General features: G+C 41.5%; 2 protein-coding genes across 2 annotated transcripts in view; one reads left to right on the top strand and one right to left on the bottom strand.

The window, feature by feature from the left end:
- DNAJC3 (DnaJ heat shock protein family (Hsp40) member C3) overlaps positions 1–13,978 on the top strand; it is a 91,831-nt gene extending 77,853 nt beyond the window's left edge. The window contains exons 10-12 of the mRNA XM_036831484.1: positions 9,728–9,860; positions 10,756–10,904; positions 12,615–13,978. Coding sequence (XP_036687379.1) covers positions 9,728–9,860; positions 10,756–10,904; positions 12,615–12,772 — 440 coding nt within the window. The 3' untranslated portion in view covers positions 12,773–13,978. The remainder of the gene's footprint in view (positions 1–9,727; positions 9,861–10,755; positions 10,905–12,614) is intronic.
- Positions 13,979–22,094: 8,116 nt separating this feature from the next.
- UGGT2 (UDP-glucose glycoprotein glucosyltransferase 2) overlaps positions 22,095–26,134 on the bottom strand; it is a 176,922-nt gene continuing 172,882 nt past the window's right edge. Inside the window, exon 39 of the mRNA XM_036831997.1 lies at positions 22,095–22,718. Coding sequence (XP_036687892.1) covers positions 22,696–22,718 — 23 coding nt within the window. The 3' untranslated portion in view covers positions 22,095–22,695. The remainder of the gene's footprint in view (positions 22,719–26,134) is intronic.

A 26,134-nucleotide genomic window follows, 5' to 3' on the forward strand; every position in this document is an offset into this window, starting at 1 on the left:
AAAAATTATTCATGACCCTTGTTAAAGACCTTAAGGAGGACTTTATTCGGGAGGGGGTTGCTATCACGGTAGGTGTAGGGGACACTGCCCTGGGCTCTGGCAGTGAGAGAGAGAAAGCCTGGGCTCAAGTCTGACTCTAGAGAGGACAAGTGGGATTTCTAACCAAGGAGCAGAGTTGGTGGGTGGTCACTGGATGTGAAATTACAAAGAGGAAGCTTTAGGGAAAGGGGAGGTTCTTCCTAGATGGACTCAACTGAGTTCTTGCTGAAGGCGGGCCAGAGTCGGGGAGGGGGAATTCGATCAGATATCAAACTCAAATTTGGTCAGATACCAAGGGTGGGGGGAATCTTAGCAGGATTTTTGCTCAACCTGGATTCTGCAAGGACAGAGAGGGAAGCCCAAGGTTGGGCCTTAGCCAGAAAGAAGATTTACTCTGAGGAGCCAGTCTAAAGTTTTGGTATAAGAGAGTCTTTGTCAAAGCCAAACTCCCGTCAAGATGCAGAACTGGACATTATCCTGTTGTCCCTTACCAGGCGGTCCCCATCCTACCCCTACAGGCAGCCGTTATTCAGATTTTCTCCGTCATAGGTTAGTTTTACCAACCCTAGATCTTCATATCAACAGAACCGTATAGTGTGTCCTCTTTTGTATAAGGCGTCTTTCATTCGGCATGTTTTTGAGATTTATTCATGTGGTTATAGCCATTGGCAGTTCATTCCTTTTTATTGCTGAAGAGCAGAAGTTGGCAAACTTCTTCTGTAAAGGTCCAGAGAGTAAAAATTACAGGCTCTGCGAGCGATGTGGTCTCTGTTGCTCCTACTCAGCTCTGCCACTGCCGTGCAAGAGCGGCCACAGACAGAACACAAACGCGCAGACCAGACTGTGCTCCAGTGAAGATTTCTTTTGAAGACAGGTAGTGGGCTGGAAGGCTGTTACTTTCTTTTCCTACTGTAAAAGAGGGAAAAGCATTCAGTATTTCATCATCAGTCCTATCCCTGAAGAATATTCCAATTTATGGGTATACCATACTTTATCCATTCTCATATTAATGGACACCTGGGCTGATTTTAGTTAGCATGATAAAAGCTGCTGTGAACGTTATTCTGCAAGGCTTTTTTTAGACATGTTTTCACTTACCTTGTCTAAATATCTAGGAGTGGCATTGTTGAGTCACAGGGTAAGGTGTATGCTTTGTTTTAAAAGAAACTGCTAGACCCTTTTCTAAAAAGTAATTTAAAATTTACACTTTCATCAATAAAGTATGAGAGTTCCAGTTGCTACATCCTTGCAAACGTTTGGTGTTGTGAGTCTTTTTAATTTTATACGTTTTGGTAGGGGTTAGTAGTATCTCATTGTAGCTTTAATATGTGTTTCTTTGATGACTAAGGTTGTTTAATACTTTTTCATGTGCTGCTTCTTTATTCAAATACCTTTCTTTGTGAAGTGTTCAAATATTTACTCACTTAAAATTTGTTGTTTCTTTTTGTTAGTTATAGAAGTGTTATGTATATATTTGTTTTTCTCCTTTATTCTGTTAATGTGATAAATTACATTGATATTCTGAAGTTAAATCAACCTGGAATTATTGGGGTAAACTTTTCTTGGACATGATGTATTATCCTTTTTTAGATATTGCTGGATTTGATTTGCTAGTATTTTAAGAAGTGTGCATCTGTGTTCATTGCTCTGTAACTTCTTTTTTGTAATATCGTCAGATTTTAGTGTTAAGGTTGTACTGAACTCAATTAGTTAGAAATTGTTCCGGTCTCCTGCATTTTCTGCAAGAATTATATAAAATTGGTGTGATTTCTTCTTTAAAGTTTGGGAGAATTCACCAGTGAAACCATCTTGGGTCCCAGAGTTTTCTTAGTAGGAAGGTTTTAATTCAGTTTCTTTAATCAATACAGGGCTATTCAGGACTTCCTTGGTGGTCCAGTGGTTAAGAGTCAGTGCTTCCACTGCAGGGGTTGTGGATTTGATCCCTGGTTGGGGAAGCTCTGCATGCCATGCAGTGTGGCCAAAAAAAAAAAAAAAAAAAAAAAAAATTAGGGCTATTCATATTTTTTGTTTGTTTCATCTTGTTTTAGTTTTTGTAAGTTGTGTCCATCAGTGAATTTGTCCATTTTAGCTATGTTGCTGATTTTGGTTCTATGAAGTTTATAATATCTTATTATTCTTTTAATGTCTGTAAGGTCTGAAGTGATGATTCCTACTTCATTTCTAATAGTGACAATTTGTTTTGTTGTTGTTGTTGTTGTTTTTCCTCTTGATCAGTATAGTTAGAGTTTGGTCAAATTTGTTGGTCTTTTGAAGGAACCAACTTATGGATTTGTTAATGTTTTCCATGATTTTTCTTTATTATTTCATTGATTTCTTCTCTTTATTTCTTTCTTTTGACTTCCTTTGGGTTTATTTTTTGCTTTTCCAGCTTCTTAATTTTAAACTATCATGATTTTAGGCCTCTTTTCTTTTTTAATGTAAGTATTTAAAGCTGCACTTCTCACATTGTTTTATTTTCATTGTCATTTAATTTGAAATGTATTCTAACTTTCCTTCTGGCTACTTCTTTGATGCATGGATGATTTAGATGTTTTGTTTAATTTTAAAATATTTCACGGTTTCCTTAGTACCTTATTATTGATTTCTAGTTTAATTCCATTGTGCACAGGGAGCATACTCTGTATGAGTTCTGTCCTTTTAAATTTATTTAGATTTGTTTCCTTTTGAATTTATGTAGACTCGTTTTGTAACCCAGCATAGGCTCTATCTTGCTGAATGTTCTATGTGCGCTTGAAAATAATGTGTATTCTGCAGTTGCTGGGTGTAATGTTTCTGTTAGTTTTCTCATCAGTTACTGAGAGGGAACTTTACCTGGTGTGGAAATTGCAGACTTTCCTACCTTTCCCTTTAATATTGTCCTTTTTTTCCTTTATGTATTTTGCAGCTCTGCTGTTAGCAGCCTGCACATTTATGACTGTTAAATTCTCCTGATGACGCCCTCTCCCTGTCCTTCTATCAATTCCAGAAAGGAGTATTGCAATATTCTCAAAAAATTCTGAGGAAAAGTGATTTTTAACCTGGACTTTTATATATAGAAAACTGTTAGGGTAGTTTTTTGTAATTATTTGGAAAGTTTCCTGTTTCAGTGTTATGGAATCTCCATGGAGAGCCCACTGCTTTATTGGGAGGTAGGGTTTTGGCAACTTTCTCTATGAAAATTGTTCTGTTTAGATTTTCTGTCTCTTTTGGACTGGGTTTGAGTTACTCTCTTGAGTTTTCAAATTTTATTTGTAGAGAATTTAGCAAAGTAGTCTCAATTTAATTTCTTCTATCTGTTTATTTTTCACTTATTGCTTTTTGTATATGAGCTTGTTTCCTTTTCTTGACTAGGTTAGAGGTTTTTATTGATTTCTGCTAAGAAGTAAGCTTGACTTAACACTTCCAATCTTTTTTGGTTTCATTAATTTCTATTTTTGTCCTAAAATTTTTTTTCTAACTTTGAATCTCATAATTAATTCATTTTTCATCTTCAATTTTTATTGAACCACTAAGGCTATGAATTGTCCTCTTAGCACTGCTTGAGCTATGTCCTATAGGTTCTGAATGGTAGTATTTTCAGTATTATTATTTTCTAGATATTTTGCAATTCTTATTTTTATATTTCTTCATCATAAGAGTTGTTGGAGAGTTTAAAAATGGTGCACAGAGCCTAGGTGGAAAAGTCCTATTTTCTGATTTACTATTAATTTCCAGTGTTAAAACATTTTGATCAAAGAATGTTTTTACTACTTCCATTTTTTGGAATTTATTACTGTCTTATTTTTGGCCTAAAATGGCTGACTTCATGAGTCAGGGACTTGAAAATAGATGTACTCTTTTGTTTCTGGGACAGAGTTCAGCATATCAATTAAATCTATCTTATATTGTGGTCTTCCTTTTCTTGCCTTTTTTTCAGCCAGTTGATCTGATATGAACAGAGAGGTTGAAGTCTTCCACTACTAGTGTCCTTATATCTCTGCAGTGTCTCTTATAATTTTTGCTTTATAAATGGTTGCTGTTTTATTTGATGCACAGATATTCATAATATGTCTTCATTATGAATTCTACACACTCCCCCTTTTTTGCTCTGTTTAATGCTTTTTTTTTTGGCCATGCTGAGTGGCTTATGGGATCTTAGTTCCCTGAACAGAGACTGATTGCATCCAGGACTACGGCAGTGAAAGTGCTGAGTCCTAACCACTGGACTGCCAGGGAATTCCCTCTGTTTAATGTTTTTAACCTAAATTCTAATTATCTGATGTTAAGATAGTGAACCAAATTTTATTTGCATTTGCCTGGTGAAACTTTGACCATACTTTTAGTTTCAACTTTTTGGAATCACTTCATTTCAGGTGTGTTTCTTGCATAGAGTTGGGTTTTGCTTTGTGATCCAGTATGAAATTATTTTAAATAGGTGAGTTAAGCACATTTATACTTATTGGTGTGACAAATATATTTGGTCTGAGTACTGTTATTCTATTTTTCAGAGAATTTTTGTTATTTGGCCTGTATTATTTTGTATATACTATTTTGATATTTTAGAAGGTTTGTATTTTTCTTCTTGGTTATTTTTATAGGTGTATTAACTTAGCCCTCTTTCTTTGGGCAACATATATTAGTTTCCTGCAGCATGGAACAATATTAGCATGTTTCTTCCTGTTCTTCCCCTTTCCCCTACCACTTAAGACTTGTTAATGAAATTCTAATTATTTGCCTGTGGCTCATTAGTGGGTGATGTTTCCTGATTGCTTTAGCTGTGATTGGTGGGAATTAATGAACTTACTTTCTCATCTTTTCTCCCCTTTCTCACTTTTTGTTAGCTGTATCCCTTCTGCCTTGGCAGGGCATACACTCTACCCTATCACTGTAATTCCCTGGTTTGTTTTAGTCTCAGTTCTACATTGAGTATATTTAATGTGTACCATCATTCCTTTGACCATGCTTTCTCTAGCCTTTTCTTGGTGAATTCATCCAATAGTAGTTTCCTTGAGGGGCTCCTGGGGAAATTTTCTGATTTCTTCTATGTTCAAAGCTGTTTGTACCTTTTATACTTGAAGGATGGCTTGGCTAGATGATAAAATCCTTTGTTCACACTTTTTCTGTATATCTTATAGTTATTTTCCCATTTTCTTCTGCACTGAATATTAGTATGGAAAATCTGGGGCCAGATTTTTTGGTTTTGGTCTGGCTGTCCAAAGAGCCCTTATCTTTTGAGTGTGTTGATTTTACTAGGATATATCTTAGAGTTGACCATCTCAGCCACTTTGCCCTGGCGCACCTACTGTGCACTTTCAATACATAGATTCATCTTTTACTTCAGGAAAGTTTTCTTAAATTTAATCTGAATTGTTTTGTTATATTGGTTTGGTTTTCTGCTTCAAAGATTCAGTTAAGTACTGGTTGTATTCTCTTTGTTCATCATCTATAGCCATAATTTTTTTCTCTAGTTCTTTAAACTCTATTTCCATTTCATTTTATTAGGTCCTTATTTGTTCCCCATATGCTTCTTCTCCCTTGTGCTTCTTCTCATTTCATCTTCACTTCCATGATAGTTTTAATTTGTTCTTATTTTTCTTGAATTCTGATTACTCACATTTTTATCTCCTCCTTGTCTCACTCTTTGCTGAGTTATTGTGCTTTGTGATTACCCTTAATAGAGGTGATTGGATTAAGTTTTTAAAATTTATGCCATAATGTTTGCTCAGAATTTTCATATATTCTTTGGCTATGTTGTTTTGATGCATGTTCATCAGGTAAGTTTTGGTGTTCTTTTCGTGTTTTTAATTTAAAATTTAAACGTCTTTTAATTGAGACTGTGCCATATACTAAACATTATTGCTCATCATAAAATGACTTGAATTACCTTGCCCTGGCTATTTGTGGGACAGTCCTCTGGGTGTGTGTGTGTGTGTGTAAAGGGGTGCTGGGGACAGGCAACTTCTATACTTGACAGTTGCAATACTCTCTGCTTCACTGTTTCCACAGACATTCTGCTTCCTGCTAAAATGGCCTTTCTCTATAGCCCTGCCCTCTCTGTTTCTCTGAACCAAACTGTGTCCAGGAGGTCGTCTGCTGCCAGCCCTGTTGCCCCTCTGCCCACTTCCTTTGCTACACCAAAGGGGTGTATCTTCTGCACTTCTGGGTGAGCCCGTCACTTGCAGAGAGCACACAGTCTCCACGTTGCCTGGCATGTTTTGCCCAGGGCTCTCTGCTCTTGTCACTCGTTGTATTCTCCCTTTCTTGTCTTCTCCCCAGCAAGGCCTCTGCGTTATCTCCACCGTGTCTGCTCCAGATTTCATGCTTCTTGTACTAGGTACAGGATGTAGGTTGTCACTCACCTCAGGGTGAGTCCATACTCATAGTGTATTTTGCTGGCATTTTCTGTGATCTTTTCTCTTAGGGCTCTCTCACTGTTTGCTTCTTCCTCTCATCTTAGATTCATGGCTGCTATTAGCTAATTGTAGCAGCCTTTGAACAGTCTCCTTGTATCGTTGTGCTGAAAATGCTGTGTACCCCCCACACGTCACCCCCGCCGTTTACCTTGTTTTGTGTGATACGCAGGAGGAGAAAGTTGGTGCTCCATGGGGCATATGTTGGAGGTCTGATGAACTCTTTAAAAGGACCTCTAAGGTCCCTGTTTTGAGAATAGACTTTTAGGGGAGTAAGGTGGAAGCTGGGAACACCTTATGAACACCTTTTGAAGCTATTATAGCTGTTCAGGTGTATTAATGATGGACTGCATCACAGTGGTAAGTGTGAAAATGGTGAGGAATGGTTAAATTCTGGATAGATGTTGAAGGGAAGCTGATTTGGGGCTTGCTAATGGAATAATGGAGTGTGAGAGAGAGGGGAGCCATTTGCAGCCGTGCATACTGTGTGTATCTGTCTTTTCAAATGCTTCTCTGTATTGGGGAGCTCACGCTGGCTTTAAGTGGGTAGGACCTGTTCACAGGAAGACGTTCCCTACCGTGCCTGTCATCTTGCCCAGTTGCCAACATGAGCAGAACTTCACACAGTTAACTTACCAGGTGGAGTCCTTTGGTGTTCAAGTTCTGGGTGGAACTGCTTTTCCTGTGCTTATTCCAGACCCGTTGTGGAGGTCTCTTCCTGGGCCCAGCGGCACACGCCAGGGGCCTTCCACATGCGCATTTCCTACCCTGCTTAGAGCCGAGTCCTTGGGCCCTGCTTGGGGTTAATGCTGCAGCCAGCTGTGCGATATACAGGGGCAGGGCCTGCGCAGCCATTGCTTACTCATCTCGCGAAGTAACCTGATGATTGCCTTAAAGCTCCTCCTGCTTGCTAAACTCAGAATGCTTGGCCAAAAGGAACAGCTTCCAAATCTGCTAGGGCCTCTTTCAGTGCATATTTGGATTGTGGTTCTATTAGGTTTATTCGTTATTAATGTGATCCTGTTTGCCTTCTCTCTTCCAGAAATTTGTCAGAATTTCTGGTCTGCTGTAGTTTTCAGGGCTGCCATGGTTATATTATTTTTTTATTTTTTGTCATTTTTGTGGGATAGTGGGATGGAAGACAGGAAATTCCTGTGTACTTACTGTCTGCCGTCTTGCCCTGGTTGTTTGCACTGCTCCTTAAGAACTGGGTGAGGGGCACACAGAAGAAAAAGAATTTGGGAAGGATCAGAGTTTTTAGGTTCAGGGGTTAGAAGATGATTTGGCTCATATGTAACATACTATTCATTAAGGACCTTAATATTTCTGGCTTATTGTAATCTTTACAGCTGTTCAGTTATATGGGACATATAATATGGAACATAATTGGGTGTCATTTACTTTTTTTTTTTGAAGATACCCCCTTAGAGAGTGGAATATGAGAAAATATAACTAAAAATGAGCTGTCTAGTTTATGTCCATGGGAAGTCTTACATCATCCATATTAAGTTTCTAATTAGTTAACTACCTGTAATCATGTGAATTTTAGGAAACAACTTATAATTTTATATCTTTCCTGTACTGGGAAAAATGTATGTACCTTAAGTGTTAATGAAAGATAGGAGACAGAAGACTGCTTTGGGGAAGATACTCTGAACATTTAAGAATGAAAACATGTTTTAAAATGTAGGGTTTGCATAAGTAGAAAAATTGAGTATATTGAAACATTTTCCCCTTGTACTAAATTTCAAGTGTATTTCCTTACTAGGTTGTGATATCAAGTGCTATGCATATTGCAAGTTAAACCTCACTACTATTTATAATGGCTTTGTGTCTGTGTGCTAAATTGGAAAGGTATTTTATGATGTCAGTGTTGGTTGGGTAACTGTAATATTGTGTCATGTTAATATTTAATATTAATGCATTGAGGCAGGAATTAGGATAATAGCTTGAAGCGTCCCGCACTTCCCCCATGAGCCGAAGGTAGTATTGGTTCATTTTTCTATGTAGTGCAGGCTAACTAAATTTGTCCACCTTACTCTAATATCTTTCTCATTTTAAACCTGCCCAAGGTGCCTTTTTAAACCCCTTCCAGGATTAGCTGTTGCCAAGATGAATGCTCAGGCCTGTTATCCAGAGAGATGGCTTTCCCACAGTGAAATGCAGTTCCATAAAAGACTAGAATTTGAACCCAACAATCCATTATTTAAGTTCTTTGTCCAAGGAGGACAGTGAGAAAAATCACCACCCCCAGATTAGGTGATTCAGAAGGAGGACACTGGGACTCAGCATATAGTTGTTCTCAGGGCTAAGACTTATCCTAATGAAAGGATACAAACAAGATCAGCAAAGGGAAAAAGGCACGTGGGTGAAATCCAGAGGAAACCGGGTGGAAGATTCCAAGAGTCTGTGAAATCAAGCAAGACGACCTTAATTCCTCGGAGAACCAGGGCCCAGGGTCTGTACTGGGGGCTGGCCAGGTGGGCACCTGCTGCCTAGCCCATACCGAAATGCCCACAAGGTGAGATGGTTAGCGTAAACCACATTGTTCATACAAACAGTTTAGGTAGGCCAGCCATTCTTATCAGGGAAGGGTGGGAGCACTGCTGAAACCCAACTTGCCAGTCGTCAGCCAAGGGCCGGGCTTGCCAGCAGGTCCTTCTAAGGAGGGGCCTCTGCTCTGCATGACGTTAGGTATCCAGAGGCCTTGTATTCTCTAAATATTTAAAATAATATGAAAAGAAAGATGCCATGTGAATTGTCGTCAGACTTCCCATACCAGGACTGTATGTGTCTTTCAGTTTTGATTGATACTTAAAAAAAAATCAGGTTTGTAACAGTTTGCGTTGAAACCTGTGCGTGAACTGGTCATTCTGACTGCTGATGGTTTCTCCAGGTCTCTGAGCCTCTCATCCTTCTGAACCGTGGCCCCAGAGCTCCCCATGAAGATTTTCTTTGCTGCTGTCTTGTTTTCCTGTGCAACAGGCACTTCACTGCTTCGCATAAAGTGCTGATATTAAGACACCTCACAGTCGTGGGGAAGCTAATGTGGGAGGGTGGGCAGGTAAACAAGCAGTGTGGCTTTTACTGAACGGGAGCAGCGGGCTACCTAATTCAGCCTTAATGATGCCTTTCGTGGTTTTGAACAAAATTACTAAGGCGATATCGCTTCTCACGCTCTTAGTAATGGCAAAGGAAGGGGTTGAGGATGGTGACTTTAGTATCACATTTGCGGGGTATGTAAAGGTCACACACATTTAATTCCTTTTAACAGCATTGTCTTCAACATATTTTGACAGCTATTCAGGACTATGAAACTGCTCAGGAACACAATGAGAATGACCAGCAGATTCGAGAAGGTCTAGAGAAAGCACAGAGGCTACTGAAACAGTCGCAGAAACGAGATTATTATAAAATCTTGGGAGTAAAAAGGTGAGTTAGAAATTGAAAATTCACATTGTTATTTTTAATCAACTGTTTTAAAGCTAATTGTTGCTCTTTTTTCCCTCTGATTCATTTCCTTTTCTTAGGTAATTTCAGTCATAGATTAAACCCTAACAGTCTTGAACATCATAAAGCTGTTTTGAATATATTACAGATAAATTTCTTTGATAGAGACTAGTCATGCAATGATGGAGTATTAGTAGTTGGTGACAAAGAAAGGACACTATAGCATGAATAGGTCCTGGGCCTAGATTTTTTTACAAGAGGTGGGAGTGAGCTTTCTTTTGGTGGGGACAGGAGGGAGAGAGGAGTTGGGGAAAAGAAAACTACTCTAGGCCTAAAAATAAAGTGGCACTTTCAGAATGAACTTGCAGGCACAGGGAGAAGGTAATTTATGCAATACCTGCTTTTATATTAGACCCACCTTCCCTGAACAGGGGACCCATCAATCTTTCAGTCAACAGTCTGAAACTTTGTTCTTTTAAAGTAAGCTAACCCAGGAGCAAAATACAAAGTGGGCTTCAAAGAGTCAGTGTCTCTTTTAATGCCAAGAATCGAATCATGGTAGTTTGGAAATTCAGAAAGTTTAAAAATGCATCAATGCAATTTTCTTAAGGGAGACTTGTAAAGCTCAGGAGTACTTTATTTAATTTGTTCCTGGTGAGATTCTAACCTTAGGGAGCAAGCATGCAGGGAAGCCTGGTGACTGTAGCGGTCGCGCGGAGCGCTGGCGAAGACGTTCCGCCGGTCGTGACGGCAGTATCGGAAAACCAGGTTGCTGATCGGCCAGTGGGATCTTCCTAACTGTCTCTCTCAGCTCCTCCTGGCGGTATGTTGGACACTTCTTAGCTAATGATTATGAATTAATTTTACCACCCTTCAGAAATGCCAAAAAACAAGAAATCATTAAAGCATACCGAAAATTAGCACTGCAGTGGCACCCAGATAACTTCCAGAATGAAGAAGAAAAGAAAAAAGCTGAGAAAAAGTTCATTGACATAGCAGCTGCTAAAGAAGTCCTCTCCGATCCAGGTATTGTTCGCTTTAATGTTTCTGTTCTCTTGAAATGGCCGAGTCAGTGACTGGCGACTTCTTAGCTCTATTCCTTTGCCCGTTTTAGAGGCCGTGTCAGGAGTGGACAGTGGGGTGCGTGGTGGGTGGGCCCCCTGGGGCTGACCTCGGGAGCTGGTGATGGTCCCTGAAGCCCATTTTCATGTCTACCCTTGTCAGACTCTAGGGACCCTCATGTGCACAGTGCAGTGGAGACGCCACCAAGTGTAGAATCAGAAGGCCTGAGAGTGACTCTTATCTCTATTTGAATAAGTTCCTAGAACTTTTTTGGGCCTCAGGTTTTTTTCACCAGTGATATGCAAGTACAACAAGAGGGATCCTCTTAGGTTCGTTCCTTCCAGCTTCACAGATCAATGTGAATTTTTATATCAAACGTACAGGAAGGAGCTTGATTACAATATGAACTGCCAGGCAGGAGTGTGCAGTGGTGCGACAGGGGCAAATACCCAGCCCCGGGCCGGCCCCGCCCTCTGAGGGTGGCTCCCCAGGAATCTTGCTCTAACGGTCATTCATTTCACCATAAGCTAAAATGACCTGGAAAATAAGAGGGAGACAGTTTAAGAATTTAGGTAATACTGAGCAATGCTTTGACATTTCCAGAGGGAATTCCATGTTAAGTTAACCTACTGCTTTTTTGTGGCTTTCCATGTCAGTGGGAGCAGAAACTATGACTTGAGCTAGACAAATTTAACAAAGTAGAAGGAAATCACATTTTATGCCCATTTGACAAGTTTCTGAACTACTTATGCTGTGGAATTGAAATTAAATGACGTTTTTTCTCAAGTAATTTATAATCCAGTGAGAGAGAGAGAGGAATTACTTAAGGAGTACAGGAGGATACATACTGTTTGTTCTTTATTCTGCACATGTCGTGCCTGTGAATGGCTCTGTCCTCTCAGCGTGTGCAGTGGGCCGGCGAGGCGCTCTGGAGCTGAGCCCTGAGGGGAGCAGGGGGCCTCCGGGCAGAGCGGCACGCATCGAGAAAGGAGCTGCACTCGGAGTTCTTTTCTGTCCTCTGTGCCTTTTTCTCAGCCCCTGTCCTTACTGTAACGATGGTAGCTGTTCCTAATCCCTGAGCGTATTAGCTTGCTCGTCTGCTGCCTGCAGTGTCCTTTCTCGCACGTGTCTGCACTGGCCTCTGTCTCATCACGGACTTCGCTCCGGACTGACAGGCACAGCAGTGGAGGTGGCCTGCTGGCCTGTACGATAGGGCGCCTCCCTCCCTCAGGTCTGGGGCGCCTTCCTCCTGTTTAGATTTAATAGTGAGGCCCCAGGCGCTTCATGGGTTGACGAGGTTCGCCTGGCTGACTTGATGCCTGGGGGCAGGACGGTGAACACGGCCGTGCGTGACTTTGAGGTCTCATTCCCTGCAGTTCCTCGGCTTTCCCAGAGAAGAATTTCCTTGGGTAGCTTCTTGTGAGGAGAGAAGATTTAGGGGGCCCGAACTTGCATGAATATCCATTTTCAACCCTGAACCTCACCGCCTTCTCCATGACTGGTTTCTCCTGAAGCCGAGTCTGTGATCTGGGTGGGAGAGGGAGGCTGGGTTTGAGCATCAGTCGGTCACGGCTAACCGAGTGTCTCGGTAACCGAGGGGTGGGGTCCTCAGACCCCGCCTCAGCCCACACCTCAGGCAGCGCCTGGCTCTTAGCTCGCTGGTTTCTTTTACAGAGATGAGGAAGAAGTTCGACGACGGAGAAGACCCCCTGGATGCAGAAAGCCAACAAGGAGGGGGCGGCAACCCTTTCCACAGAAGCTGGAACTCATGGCAAGGGTTCAATCCCTTCAGCTCAGGCGGACCTTTTAGATTTAAATTCCACTTCAATTAAACCAGCTGTTTTTCTGCTCTTCATTTTTTAAAGATTAAAAACAAAAAAACCTTGTTCCAGGATCTTAATGAAAAAAAAATTTCAGTCTTTCAGTTTGTCCATGACCAAAGAGTTGTTTTCATAGGAAATATCTGTTCTTTCATCCGTTTTAGACTTGAGGCTGATGGGTTTGTGAGGGCAGGGAGGCCGGGGAACGGTTCTGTGTCTGGGCTGTGAACGTCGGGACGAAGGAGTCTGAGGCAGGCGCACAGAGTTTGTAGTTTTCTACACTGGAGCACGTGGAAATTCTTTTCTTCACGTCCTTGCTTACGTGTCAGCGCCTGCATCTGTGAGGAGGAGCGGTGGTGTCTGTCGGGATTCTCCCAGAGGAACGAACGCTCTGAGCTGTACGTTGTCAGGGACGGCTTTGCTTCCATTCTGGTCAGTCCGGTCACTTGTGAACATGCCCAGTTTCCACATGCATCCCCACCTCTCTACGAGCATCACTGTGTCTGTCGGTGAAGGTGGGCAGAGCCTGTCTTTTAGAAAACCTGCTACCGAATGATTGATAGTCGCTGGAGCCAGGGTTAGATTTGGACTGATGTTAAGCATGTATGTTTTTTTGTTCAGTACCTGCAGGGGAATACTGAAAATCGAATTAACTGTAAATCCTACTGGCCCTTTTAATATGAAACACAACAAACGAAAAAGTAATGTGTAAAATAGGTTCAGATAATATAGCAGTGGTATTTAAAATAATATTGCTGTAGTGCAGAATGAAATACTTTAACAACTGAAGTTGTGAGTTAAACAGCATTTCCTGTAACAGGATTGGCTTAGAAATGTAAAGTCGCTCAGTCAACATAAACAAACAGAACGCCATGTTTCCCACTTTTAGTAAATACAGCCGACAGTATCTCTTAGGTCCTGGCCGACCTGGCCCGTGGGTGCTCGTGTGGGACTGTTTTGAGGTGGGCGTTAAATAGCAGGCCTGCCCCTTTTTCAGACCTTGATGCCTCTGGATGTTCTCTGCCAGAAAAAAACAACAAAACAACAAAAAACAGGTTTACAGATCTAGTCAGCTCCAGCTGTATGTCCACTATCAAGATGGCATCTCTTCTTGGGATACCTTCTTCTTACCTTTTAAGAGAAATGAACTATTCAGTCTTTATATACTGGATAACTTTTTCCCAAAAAAAAAAAAAAAAAGAGTGTTACTTTAATCAAGAACATGAAATATTTATGGAATTATGATGCTGCATTTAAATTCTAAGAGAATTACTTTAGATAAGAATTATTACATTCTGGAAAGGTTTTTGTTTTTGCCTCAGAGCATTCTGAAGCAATTTAAGCAGGATAGGCTTAATATATTGTTTTTAGGAAATCAAGCATTTTCTTTGAGTTGCGGGGACCGTCCTGACTGCTAATATCCACAACAGCCAGCCAAGCACAAATCGTTTTCTTCTACAGTCATCCTGAAACATGCGTGGAAAAAAATTGTTTAAACTGAGACAAAACACATAGTTGAGGTGAACAAAACACGTGAGTGCTTTCTGCATCTATTTAGAAGTTTATTTCTTACCAATAAACTTAAGATTGCATTTTGAAAACTAGCAAACAGCTTGCAGCTCTCATTTTGTTTTAATGTCTCAAAATTCAAGTCAGTGTGAAAATAATTTACAAGGGAAATTCATTTTTGTTTATTCTTTAATCTTGTTACTTCATTAGTTACATCAGCAATTTTTTTTTCAATCTGGTTCTTTCATATATGATGTCACTGTGAACTCTCTGAAATCTAGCAATGGCCTCTACCTACTTTTACAAGTAAGAGTTTTCACACAGAATCAGAACGAGGGAAGTATCAAACCACTTGCCGTTCTATCCGGAGGAGAGGATGCAAGGCTGCCAGCAAGGAGGAGCCGGAAGGAGTCCGGACGGCTGGAGGTGGGCCACGTGTCCTGGGCACCTGTCACCTCGCCGACTGCCCCCCCCGCCGCCGAAAGGGTTGTTTGCTTCACTTTTTTCTCCACCTGTAATAACTATAAATCCTGTTCCTAAAGCCTTACCAGGGACTGACTTTAGTCGTCGTAGTGGAAATGTGCAGAGAGTTAACTTGTTTTCAGTGAAGAGGGAGAAGCAAGTATGGTGCCAAGCGCCAGCGCCACGAAGAGAAATTCTCTGGGCTCTGTTGTTTAGCTAATTAATGAAGAAAATAACGACCTTTAAGTTCCAGCCGTGAGGGTCATCAGCGGTCTTCTGGCATCCGCTTGATTGGGAAGGTGGTCACTCCACGCTTCTTTCAGAGTGACTGAGGAGAGCGCTGGGAGTGTGAAGGGACACTCGTCCGTCCTGGCGGCCTGATGCAGGAGGTCGTCACCGCTCGTGCGGGTGCCGGGTAACCGGTGTGGCTCTCTCTGGAAAAGCCAAATGAGCGGGGCACCCGCCTTGGCTGTATTACGTTCCCTGTTAAACTCCTCCCTCCCTTTTCAGTGAGCGCCGGAAGTGAAGTATCGCTGGCCTGTAAATGGATATTTTCCCACAGCAACAAGTATTCAACACATCAGCCTATAAACCTGAAAAAGTTCCAAAAAGAGAGGATAAATTAATGCCCACTTCTGAAAGTTTGTGCTTTCTTAACATGGATAAATGAAAACTGGAAAACGACTTCAATAGTTTACTAATGTGAATTGGATATAACAATACTAATTTTAAAACATTTTTCTCTTTAGGCAGTATTAAAAGTTCAAGTATCAGTATGAAAACAGAACTCTTTGGGACTCTGATAATGGAATGTAAAAACTACCCACGGCTTAAGAGAAAAATACTACTGATAACCGAGTATGAAGGAAAAAAGCTAATAGAATCGCAATTTTAAGTTGGCACCATTTTCTATTCCTGGTGGAAAATGAAAGATTTCACCTTTAAAGCGTGAAATTGGTCAGAAGTTGTATGTGACATTTACCATGAAAAAAGGGCACAAGATGCTTAGTTACAAATGGCTCCTCAGTCAGGCCTGTGCCTCCTTAGAGGGACGGGGCCCCGGTGACAGGCCCTGTGCAGAGTTTTCATCGAGTACACACCAGTGGTTAACCTAGAGAAATTCATGCAGCTACGTTGAATGTAGTTGACTTTTCCATGTTTATAAAGGAAGGAGGAAGGCAAATGCTGATTTACCAACAATTATCCTTATTCTAAATCAGATCATTCCTTTTTTGTTAGTAGCAGAGTTTATTCTGTAATTGCAAATGATGTTAATAGGTGGGGATAATTAGTTTTGTTTAATGATCTCATTTGCTGAATGATTTAAGAGTAAATTTAGCCACTGCGTGGCTTTGTGTATAGTAAACAGACTTTGTTTCGTACCTCTGTGGTTGAACCTCTCCCGTGCAGTTGAAAGCAGAGCACAGGGGAGGGGAAAAACTGGAGATGTCTGATAAGTTAGGCTGTTACTCCTACTGTGGTTGGTTTGAATGAGACAAGACGAAGTAACTTAATCCATCTCAATTTAGTGTCTTCATAAAAACAACACCAAACGTTAACTGAAATGGGTCTCAGACATGTCTACAAATATGGGTACTATTTTTATGCCCGTGTATTTTCACATTTAATAAAAATATTTATGGTCAAATGAGTACTTTCCTTCAGTCTTTTGGAGAAGTCTGTTTTCCAGCTTTGCTTTACATGTAATCAACTACTGAGGTGACAGAGGGCTCCTGCCTGACACGAGCTGCAGGAAGAGCGCAAAAGGCAGAAGTGATTACAGTCTCGTAACCCAGCCCCCCAGGCCCTAGGACAGTGAGGCCTTAACAGGTGGCCGGTTCTTCACTTTCAGTACCATTAAAATCTAACTTTTAGGTTGGCTCTGAGGACTTTCCCTTTTATATCATAACACGCACATTTCTGTTAAAGTTCTGAAAGGGGTGGTGGGGACTCTGCGGCTTATCTCAGTCAGATCTCTAACTACAAACAAAAGGAGCTTTCTTTGTGTATTCTGCATGTCCTAAAACTACAGGACAGCTAGAATACTTAGAGAACTTCCCCAGAAAGCAGTTGCCACATTCTTAATAATCATGATACCTACCTTAGCAACACATCATCAATCAGCCTTCGTCTGAAGATACTGCAAGTACCTGCAACAGGCCTGAGGGCTGCCTGCCTTCGCACAGGAGGGGAGAGCCGAGTCTACCAGCCCCTCAGCGGTTGTAAGCCCTGATCCCCTCCCCCTCCTACTCTCACGCCCGAGAAATCCAATCAATCACTTCAATCTTAAGGCATTATAGGTCACACCCCAGAGACCCTGAACTCTGCAAACCTCTATCCACCGAGTCAGTCCTTCCTTGGAGATCAACAGAAGCATGAGATGCACAGTCATCTGTTGCTGCCTTACACTAGGATTCAGTTTCCTAACAAGGAGGCCTCCAGGTGACAACTCCGAGGTTGCAGTCTTGTTTTGAATACATTTCCAACCTTCACTAAGGTCAGTCTACTGGGAGAAGCATCTCCTCCAGTTCTAATGTCACGAGGGACCCAGCAGCTGGATTTGGAAGGGCCACTGGCAAAAGGAGTTTCCAAGGTCTTCCTGAGGAAATTGGAATCGAACATTGTTAAAAAGCACGAGGGAGAAACCACTGCTTGCAGCATTTCTTGGCGGATTTAAGTTTGTGTTATTTGCATGTTTCCCTGCTCTTACAGGAGATTTCTATAAGAATAGTGTCTCATTTGTATGTATGTATTTATCTATGTAAAGGATTTTTTAAAAGACTGGTTGCCCTAAATGGATGTGATTTTTCTCTCTGTGAAAGGTTCTTTAAAGATAGATAGCAAAGGATAACTCTTCTAACAATCCTTCACTGTATTACAGTTTTCTTAGGATTTTATTAATACTCCTTCACACATACCAGCTGTTGCAATGTTGTATTTCCTGCAGTGTTTATGCTTTTGTTGCCGCAGGTTACTAAAACCTCATAAAAGTGGAAAGACCTCATTCTACAGTTGCACGATTTTAGTGCAAGAAAACTAGCTTCTCTTTCTCTTGGTAGGTCAACATGCAGTGAATGCCCTGTACAGCATGGCCTTAGGCCAGGGGAATTTTGTCTTGGACGCTGTGCAATGAAGAAAAATCGCATCATCAGATCCCAAATAAGGCTCTTTGTCCTTATCCAAGAGCTTTTACCCGATATAGTCAGGAATGATATTATGAATAAATATAACTATTAGGAAACAGTGCAGGCATAGAAATACTCCCGGAGAGATTCCGGATTAACACTGACGAATTAGTTAGAGCCCTTCACTGCACTTTAGGGTCAGATCACCAAAGCTCTCCACGTACTTGACAAACTCCCCTACGTCACCTTGTTTGTGCACCTGGCTCCAACCTCCCCACCCCCTCCTCTCCTCCTCGTCCTCAAAGGAACAAAACTACCCCCTTGCTAGTCTGCGCCCAGTGTGCACTTCCTCCTCCTTCGCTTTGCATCCTAAATGTCACTTTCTCATGCCTTCCTGACACTTTCCCTGCTCAGCATTTTCATTTGGATATTTAGTGAATGCCACTTGTACTGGCCTAGTAACTTCAAAAGGACAGCCTCGCGCACTGTAGCTACTTAAATATTTGTTGGATTTGTTCAGGTTAGGAAGACCTGGATTATCAGCCTTTGGACGAAACTGGAAACATTTTTCTGGTGGAAGCAGACTGTGGGAAAACGAAGGAAAGCCTGCACACCAGTGGTGGGTTTGCTCACTTCTGTCGATAAGGGAGTTTGAGCATGGTGCTCTGGACTAGGTTAGATGCTCCGCCGTATGATCAGTTATGTTTACTTCGCACTTCATCTTACTCCACAAGGCTGGTACCGAAATTACTCCTTCTCTAACTTGGTCCCAAATTTTAAACACTGGGCTACCTGGAGCCTTTGTCATTCAAATCTTTTGGTTTTGAACCAGTCTTTTAGAATTTGAATACCTTTTCGTCCTTCAATTGTAATCAAAACCTTTAAATTTTTTTTTTTTAAGGGGTGTACTCTTTTTTTTTTTTTTTAATTTATTTATGACTGTGTTGGGTCTTCGTTTCTGTGCGAGGGCTTTCTCCAGTTGTGGCGAGCGGGGGCCACTCTTCATCGCGGTGCGCGGGCCTCTCACTGTCGCGGCCTCTCTTGTTGCGGAGCACGGGCTCCAGACGCGCAGGCTCAGTAGTTGTGGCTCACGGGCTTAGTTGCTCCGCGGCATGTGGGATCTTCCCAGACCAGGGCTCGAACCCGTGTCCTCTGCATTGGCAGGCAGATTCTCAACCACTGCACCACCAGGGAAGCCCAAAGCCTGTGATTTTAAAGTGAAATCACATCAGATAGGATGCAAACCTTACATAGTTGGGCAGGATCATGATTGAAATACACTTAAATTTAAGTAACTTAAATCAAGTAACTATGAACTGTAGGGGACAAGATTATTCTCCAAATCTGGAGTCTATAAACGAAGCTGTTAACAGTAGGTTCTAAGCAAAGAGACTTCACTCTAGAATTTCTCAGAAAACAGAATTTTATATTTGATAAGCTGGGCTAATAAACAGCAAACTGGGGAACAGCTATCCCATTACCTAACACTTGGACTCATTTTTTGAGGGCTTACAGGGTGGGCTGGCACCCCTGACCACGTGCTGCCATCACAGAGTTGCCTGTTTGCACACTCACCACCAAACTCCTGAACCTTTGTGCCTCACCTCCCTCACTTTGCCACCAAAAGGAAGATCTTAAAATCAATTGGTTCTTTGGAAGAAGAAGGACCCCCTTAAGTCTGCTGAACAGAAGTGGGCAAGACAGGGGCTGGGCAGTGACTGAGACTTCATGGTACTGAGCCTGGATCCGTTAGCACTTTTCGTTTGATCTCCGAACCAGGGATCTGAGACGTACGTCAGAGCCCTTCAATGAACAGTCTCATGTGTTCCAGTGGGAAGTTAAATGCCACCAACTTTGCTGCTGTATCTCAGAGAAGAAAATTCTCTTAGCCGTGCTTCAGTTACTGAAGGGTAGTCTGACTTGACATATACCTACTGCCTTGAACACTATTCATCTGGGTCTTCTTCTGGGTGGTAGCACCTGTCTGTCTGGTTGCGTCCCAGGCGCTGGACCTGACCCACAGGAGCAACCGTTTCTTTGGGCAGGCTCCCATTCGTGTCAAACTGCATTTTTTAAAAAAAATTATTTATTTAATTTATTTATCTTTGGCTGCGTTGGGTCTTTGTTGCTGTGCACAGGCTTTCTCTAGTTCTGATGAGCGGGGGCTATTCTTCGTTGTGGTGCACGGGCTTCTTGCGGTGGCTTCTCTTGTTAAGGAGCACAGGCTCTAGGCGCACAGACTTCAATAGTTGTGGCACACGGGCTCAGTAGTTGTGGCAGGCGAGCTCCAGAGTGCAGGCTCAGTAGTTGTGGCGCATGGGCTTAGTTGCTCCGCCGCATGTGGGATCTTCCTGGACCAGGGCTTGAACCCGTGTCTCCTGCATTGGCAGGCAGATTCTTAACCACTGCGCCACCAGGGAAGCCCTGCATTTTTACTATTAAAGAAAAGCCTGATTTTGTCTGTAAGCCCAGGCTGACGGCCTGCGGTGCTTCCTGGAGGTATTCTCTTCTCTCCCTCTAGGAGCTTCATGGTTCCCTGAACTTGAGAATAACTGGAGCCGAAGGACGGGCACTTCCAACGTCTAACCGCTGGCACCAAAGCATCTGGGAGGCATGGAGACTTTGGACTGTCTTCAGTCTTATATTCCGGGTTTACCTTAAACCAAAACTTATACCCCAAACTTAAATGTCTTTTCATGGTTAAAACTCAAAATCTCCTAATTCTCGGATACGCTCTGTTCCGACTTTCCTCTGAGAAGGAGGAAGGAGAAGTGGATTGTAACTTCTCAAAACGGGAAGCACCGTGTGTCTTTGCTCTCTCCTAGGATTTGATTTTTGTTAAAATTCGCTATAGGGCCTGCGCCTGAACACCGGAACTCAGGATCAGGAATGCATGTGGAAGGCCTCGGGCTACCTTCCAGCACCCTCAGGGCAGCGGAGCTGGGGCCTTCTCCGCGAGTGCTGCCCTGCGGTTCAGTTCCCCTAGCGCGTCCCCGAGGAGGGGAGAGCTCTGTATGGCGCTGCGCTCTACATGCACTTGACGTAAACATTAGCCATTTTATAAAAGAATCTCCCTGTAAAGAAATATTTGTAAGTCTGGATTTTTAGATATAAGGTATCATTCATCTGGAAATGAGACATGTAACTTTAGCCATTCAAATCACAAGCTACAAAGTACATTATTCTGCAATTTTAGCTTATATTCTATGAAGTACAGAATCTAGCTTATTGGAGATGGTAGTTAGTAATAAGTGTGGAAATCAGGTGCCATTACCTAGTGAAGTACCATCTCACAGTCAGCTGGGGCTTCTGCCTAAAGCACCACAAGCAGACCGGAGGTAGCTGGGTTGGAGCATCTGGCCTAAGCCAGAAGCTTACAGAGTCTCTTACCTCTCACCAAGTCCCGACTCCAAAGAGGAGTGAGCCGGAGACCCCATGGAACTGGGGTCTTCACCCCAGGCCGAGTTACCACTCAAGCCTTTGACAGCACCCTTGGAACCCACAGGAATAATCTACTTCCATTCCAGGCCACACCTGGAGCACTCCATTTTATCACAGACAAACCCAAACAAGTAACAAAGGGAAGGTTACAGGGAGAAGGAGAGGTCTTGTGATCTCTTATTAGGAAGAACGAAGCTGCTGGGGGCAAAGTAGTGATTTTCAAATATTCTATGGGCTGTGCCATCCAATAGAGAAGGATTAGATTCGTTCAGAAGAGCCCAAAGGAGCAAGAGTAGAGACTGCCAGTAGACAGCTTCGGGCTCACTGTGGAACTGTGTACGGAGTTGTCCAAAGATGGACCAGCCAGTCTCCAGAGGCAGACAGTTCCATGGGGCCCTGGAAGGTTCCAAGATGGCTTGAGGGTCCACCTGGCAGGGCCTGGTAAGGGGGGCTGTTCCTCAAACCTCACTTATCACTGGAGTCATCTGGAGAGCTTCTTAGACAATCATGATTTCCCACGCTCACCTCAGCCCTATTCAATCAGCTTCTTCAGGGGACAGGGTCCAAATGACACTGAGGTCTTCTCCAGTCCCAAGATCCTATGATTCTAGAATAGTTGGATAGTTTTTGAACATTTACTATTCCTATTCATCTATTATTAATATAAAACAGGAAAACAAACTGTTTACACTCTTAACTAAGTTTCTATAAAACTAGCCAGTTCTTTTTTAAAAAGAATACATATATACCCCATAAGCCCATGAATATCATTTTATGAAATAAAAATTAGAAACATTAAAAAAATACAAATACTGCATAGGATTAAAACATCATATGGTTTAAGATAAACAAAATAAGTAATTACAGTGTGACACTACTTCCATTTTAAAACAACAGTTAAGGTATAAATGGGCTTACTTTAAAAAAAAATTATTGGGAGATAACCATGAGTCCTTCTTCTTTCTCAGAAGAAAAAAACACAAAATAGATTTCTCTAATTTAAAAGCATCTTTTGAATGAAGAACTATGGATGCACATAGAGCTGGAATATCCAAACATGTAGATGGTTTGCTAATTCCCCATGAGGACCAGCTAGTCAGATATGTTCTTCTACTTGGCTATCTGGCAAAATTATCACTTTAACTGGTGAAAACACAGTGTTTTAAGCAATCAGGAAAGAGGAACAATCTAGTTTTAAATACTCAATGGTCATTTCTTATATAACTTAAACTTATTCAATACATTAAACACATGTATTTTTAAATAATATAATTTAAATTGAAGAATATGTCACTGATCCTTAATGAAACTTTCAAAAGTCTTAGCAGTAGTTCCACATTTCCCCAGCAGGTGGCAGATTTCTTGTCATACTTTCTCATCTTCTTACACAGGCCCGTGCTAGAGTTCATCATGTGTCAAAACTGTAGGGGAGGAGAGTTTATTTAGCTCCTGAAATCTCAAACATCACATTAGCGTAAACCTGACTGAGGTATGAATTAATATAATAAAAAGCATAGGTGCTCCCTGAGGATCCTCTTGTTTGTTAGTTTAGTACCTACTTGCTTCATTATGTGCCCTAAGAATAGCTCTTTGTATGTTATGGGATCTATTACATTGTATCATAACTACTTGCCTCTTTACCCACCTAGAAGCAAGTTCCCATGAGTCTATGAGAACAAGGACCATACCTTATTTATCTTTGTTATCTTCAGGACCTAGCACCCTGCCTGGCAATAGAGGCCTTGAACAGTACTAACAGATTACTCACCATGTACAAAGTATCCTGTTATTAATGTAATGGAACAACAAAAAGCAGAAGACATATATGGTCCTCGTCTAAGATGCGAGGACAGAGCATTCAAACACAGACACAAATACTATACAAATGTGAGAATCAGTACTAGTGAAGACGCTTAGAGATCAAAATGGTTTCTTCACCTTCTGCATCATTGAGCCGTCACATACTGATTTAAGAATACTGAAAATTCAAAATGATATTTTCAGGCAGAAATTAATTAATATACAGTTTAAATGGATCCTGTTCCATAATTCAAGATGGCAGACTATATCTCTCCACTAAACTCCACTGGAAAGATAAGAAATATAAACGGGAATAGCAATAAAGACAATGGGAGAAGTGGTCATGAGACAACACTGGGGCAGAGTTATCAACGAATTTCTACACGCGGAAAACAGAATACACAGCTGAGATGATGAGTTGATTTTCTTAACAGAGAAGCCTGGGAAAGCCTCCTAACAGAAAACACTGGTGGGGAGTACATCACCCAGTGAAGCAATTAACTGAAGGACTGTATGGAAAATCTGTGCACGTCAGCTCTCCACTCTCATTCCTTCTTCTGCATTGCAGAAAGAAACTGACAGCCTGGTGTTTATTCCAAGATAAAAAGTGGAAGGCTAAAAATAGAAGTTTATTGAGAGAAAGATAAAGAAAGAGAGAAAGCGAGAGAGAGAGAGAGAGAGAGAGGGAGAGATTTTTGTATAGGTATTGATGCTCTTGAGTGAAGTCCCCTCTTTGTGACGTTTGGCCAGGCTGGTGTGTGGGATGGGCTTGTTCTGTTCCAGGCCCACAGATCTAGAGAGAAGCCTGCCAGTTCTACACCGTGCTAATACACCTGAAGTTACCAATTAACCCCCCCGTTCAGGGAAGAAGCCTATTGGAGAAACAAACACATTTACACCATCACAGAGGAAACTCAAGCCAGCTATGTATACTGATTAATCTCATTTTTTATTCTTAAATGTACACTAACAGACAAGAATCTCCAGGCGTTTGAAGATAATCAACAGTAAAAGAAAAAAGGACCAAGATGAACACACAAATGATTCAACCAAAGGAAACAAAGATAACCAAGAGAACCAAAGAGACTCTTAAAATAATTATAATTAATGTTTTCCAGAGATATCTGAAAAGTCAATAAAGCCACAGAACAAGAACAAATTGAAATTAAAAGAAAACAAGCAGGGAAAAGAAAGATTTGCTGGAAATTAAAATGTGACTGCCCTCTTAGAAGCAGCCACATAGCACAGGGAGATCAGCTCGGTGCTTTGTGACCACCTAGAGGGGTGGGATAGGGAGGGTGGGAGGGAGGGAGACGCAAGAGGGAGGAGATATGGGGATATATGTATATGTATAGCTGATTCACTTTGTTATAAAGCAGAAACTAACACACCATTGTAAAGCAAGTATACTCCAATAAAGATGTTAAAAAAAAAATGTGATTGCCCTCTTAAAAAGAAAGATCAATAGAAGGATTGAAGATAAAGTAAAAAAGTTTCCCAGAACACAGAGGGAAGATTAGGGAACATAAAAATAAAATATTAAAAACAGAAATACACACTGCTTTGAGTTTACAAAGCTGGAGAGGGGCAGGACTAGAAAGGTGGTTAGTGCACAGTAAATACTCAAATTTGGGATGAATTAAAAAGACAAATGTTATGGTCTTTATGTTTGTGGGTCCCTCCCCTGCAAAATTCACGTGGTGAAGTCCTAGCCCCGAGTGTGGCTGTGTTAGAAGACAGGGCCTCAGGGTCCCCAGTCTGATAGGAGTAGTGTCCTTACAAGAAGAGCCAGCAGAGAGCCGGCTGACACTCGCATCCACTTTCCTGCTCTTGCTCGCCCCAACGCATGCACGACAAGGAGGTCAAGTGTGCACACGGTGAGATGGCAGCAGCCTACAAGCCAAGAGAAGAGGCCTCAGAACGAAACCTACCTTGCGGGCACCTTGATCTGGGACTTCCCAGGCCTCCAGAACTGTGAGAGAAATTTCTATTATTTAAGCCACCGGTCTGTGGAAATTTGTTACAGCCGTCCTAGCGAACTAAGACCACAAGCACTGAAGTCCTTTGGCAAGGTATTCAAAAGGAAAGTTTAACTTATTTATTAAACCTAAAATATACACACATCTTAAAATAAATAAATAAATAAATAAATAAAAACAGAAATACAAAGATCATAAGAGACTACTATGATCAATTACATGCCAACAAATTGGACAACTAAAAAGAAATGGATAAATCTCTAGACACTTACAGTCTACCAAGACTGAATCATGAGGAGACAGAAAATCTGAACAGACCAATTACTAGTAAGGAGACTGAATCAGTAATCAAAAACCTCCCAATAAACAAAAGCCCAGGATGAGATGGCTTCACTGGTGAATTCTACTAAACATTTAAAGAAGAATTAATACTAATCCTTCTCAAACTCTTCCAAAAACTATGAGGGGCGGGAACACTCCCAAACTCATTTTACAAGTCCAGTATTACCCTGATAACAAAATCAGACAATGATACCCTGAGAAAATTAAATTACAGGCCAATATCCCTGATGAACACAGATGCAAAAATTCTCAACAAAGTATTAGCAAACCAAATTCAACAATACATTGAAAGAAACATCCACCATGATCAAGTGGGATTTATCCCAGGGATGCAAGGATGGTTCAACATCCACAAATCAATCAATGTGACACGCCACATTAACAAACATGAAGGATACATATCATATGATCATCTCAATAGGTGCAGAAAAAGTGTTTGACAAAATTCAACATCCGTTTATGATAAAAACTCTCCACAAAGTAGGTACAGATGAAGCATACCTCAACATAATAAAGGCCATATATGACAAACCCACAGATAACATCATACTCAAAGCAGAGAGTTTTTCCTCTGAGATCAGTAAAAAGGCAAGGATGTCCACTCTCACCCCTTTTATTCAACATAGTATTGAAAGTCCTAGCCAGAGCAATTAGGCAAGGAAAAGAAATAAAAAAGCATTCAAATGGGAGAAGAAGTAAAACTGTCACTATTTGCA

This window comes from Balaenoptera musculus, chromosome 18 (genome assembly GCF_009873245.2).
Source record: "Balaenoptera musculus isolate JJ_BM4_2016_0621 chromosome 18, mBalMus1.pri.v3, whole genome shotgun sequence".
In the NCBI taxonomy this organism is placed as follows: domain Eukaryota; kingdom Metazoa; phylum Chordata; class Mammalia; order Artiodactyla; family Balaenopteridae; genus Balaenoptera; species Balaenoptera musculus.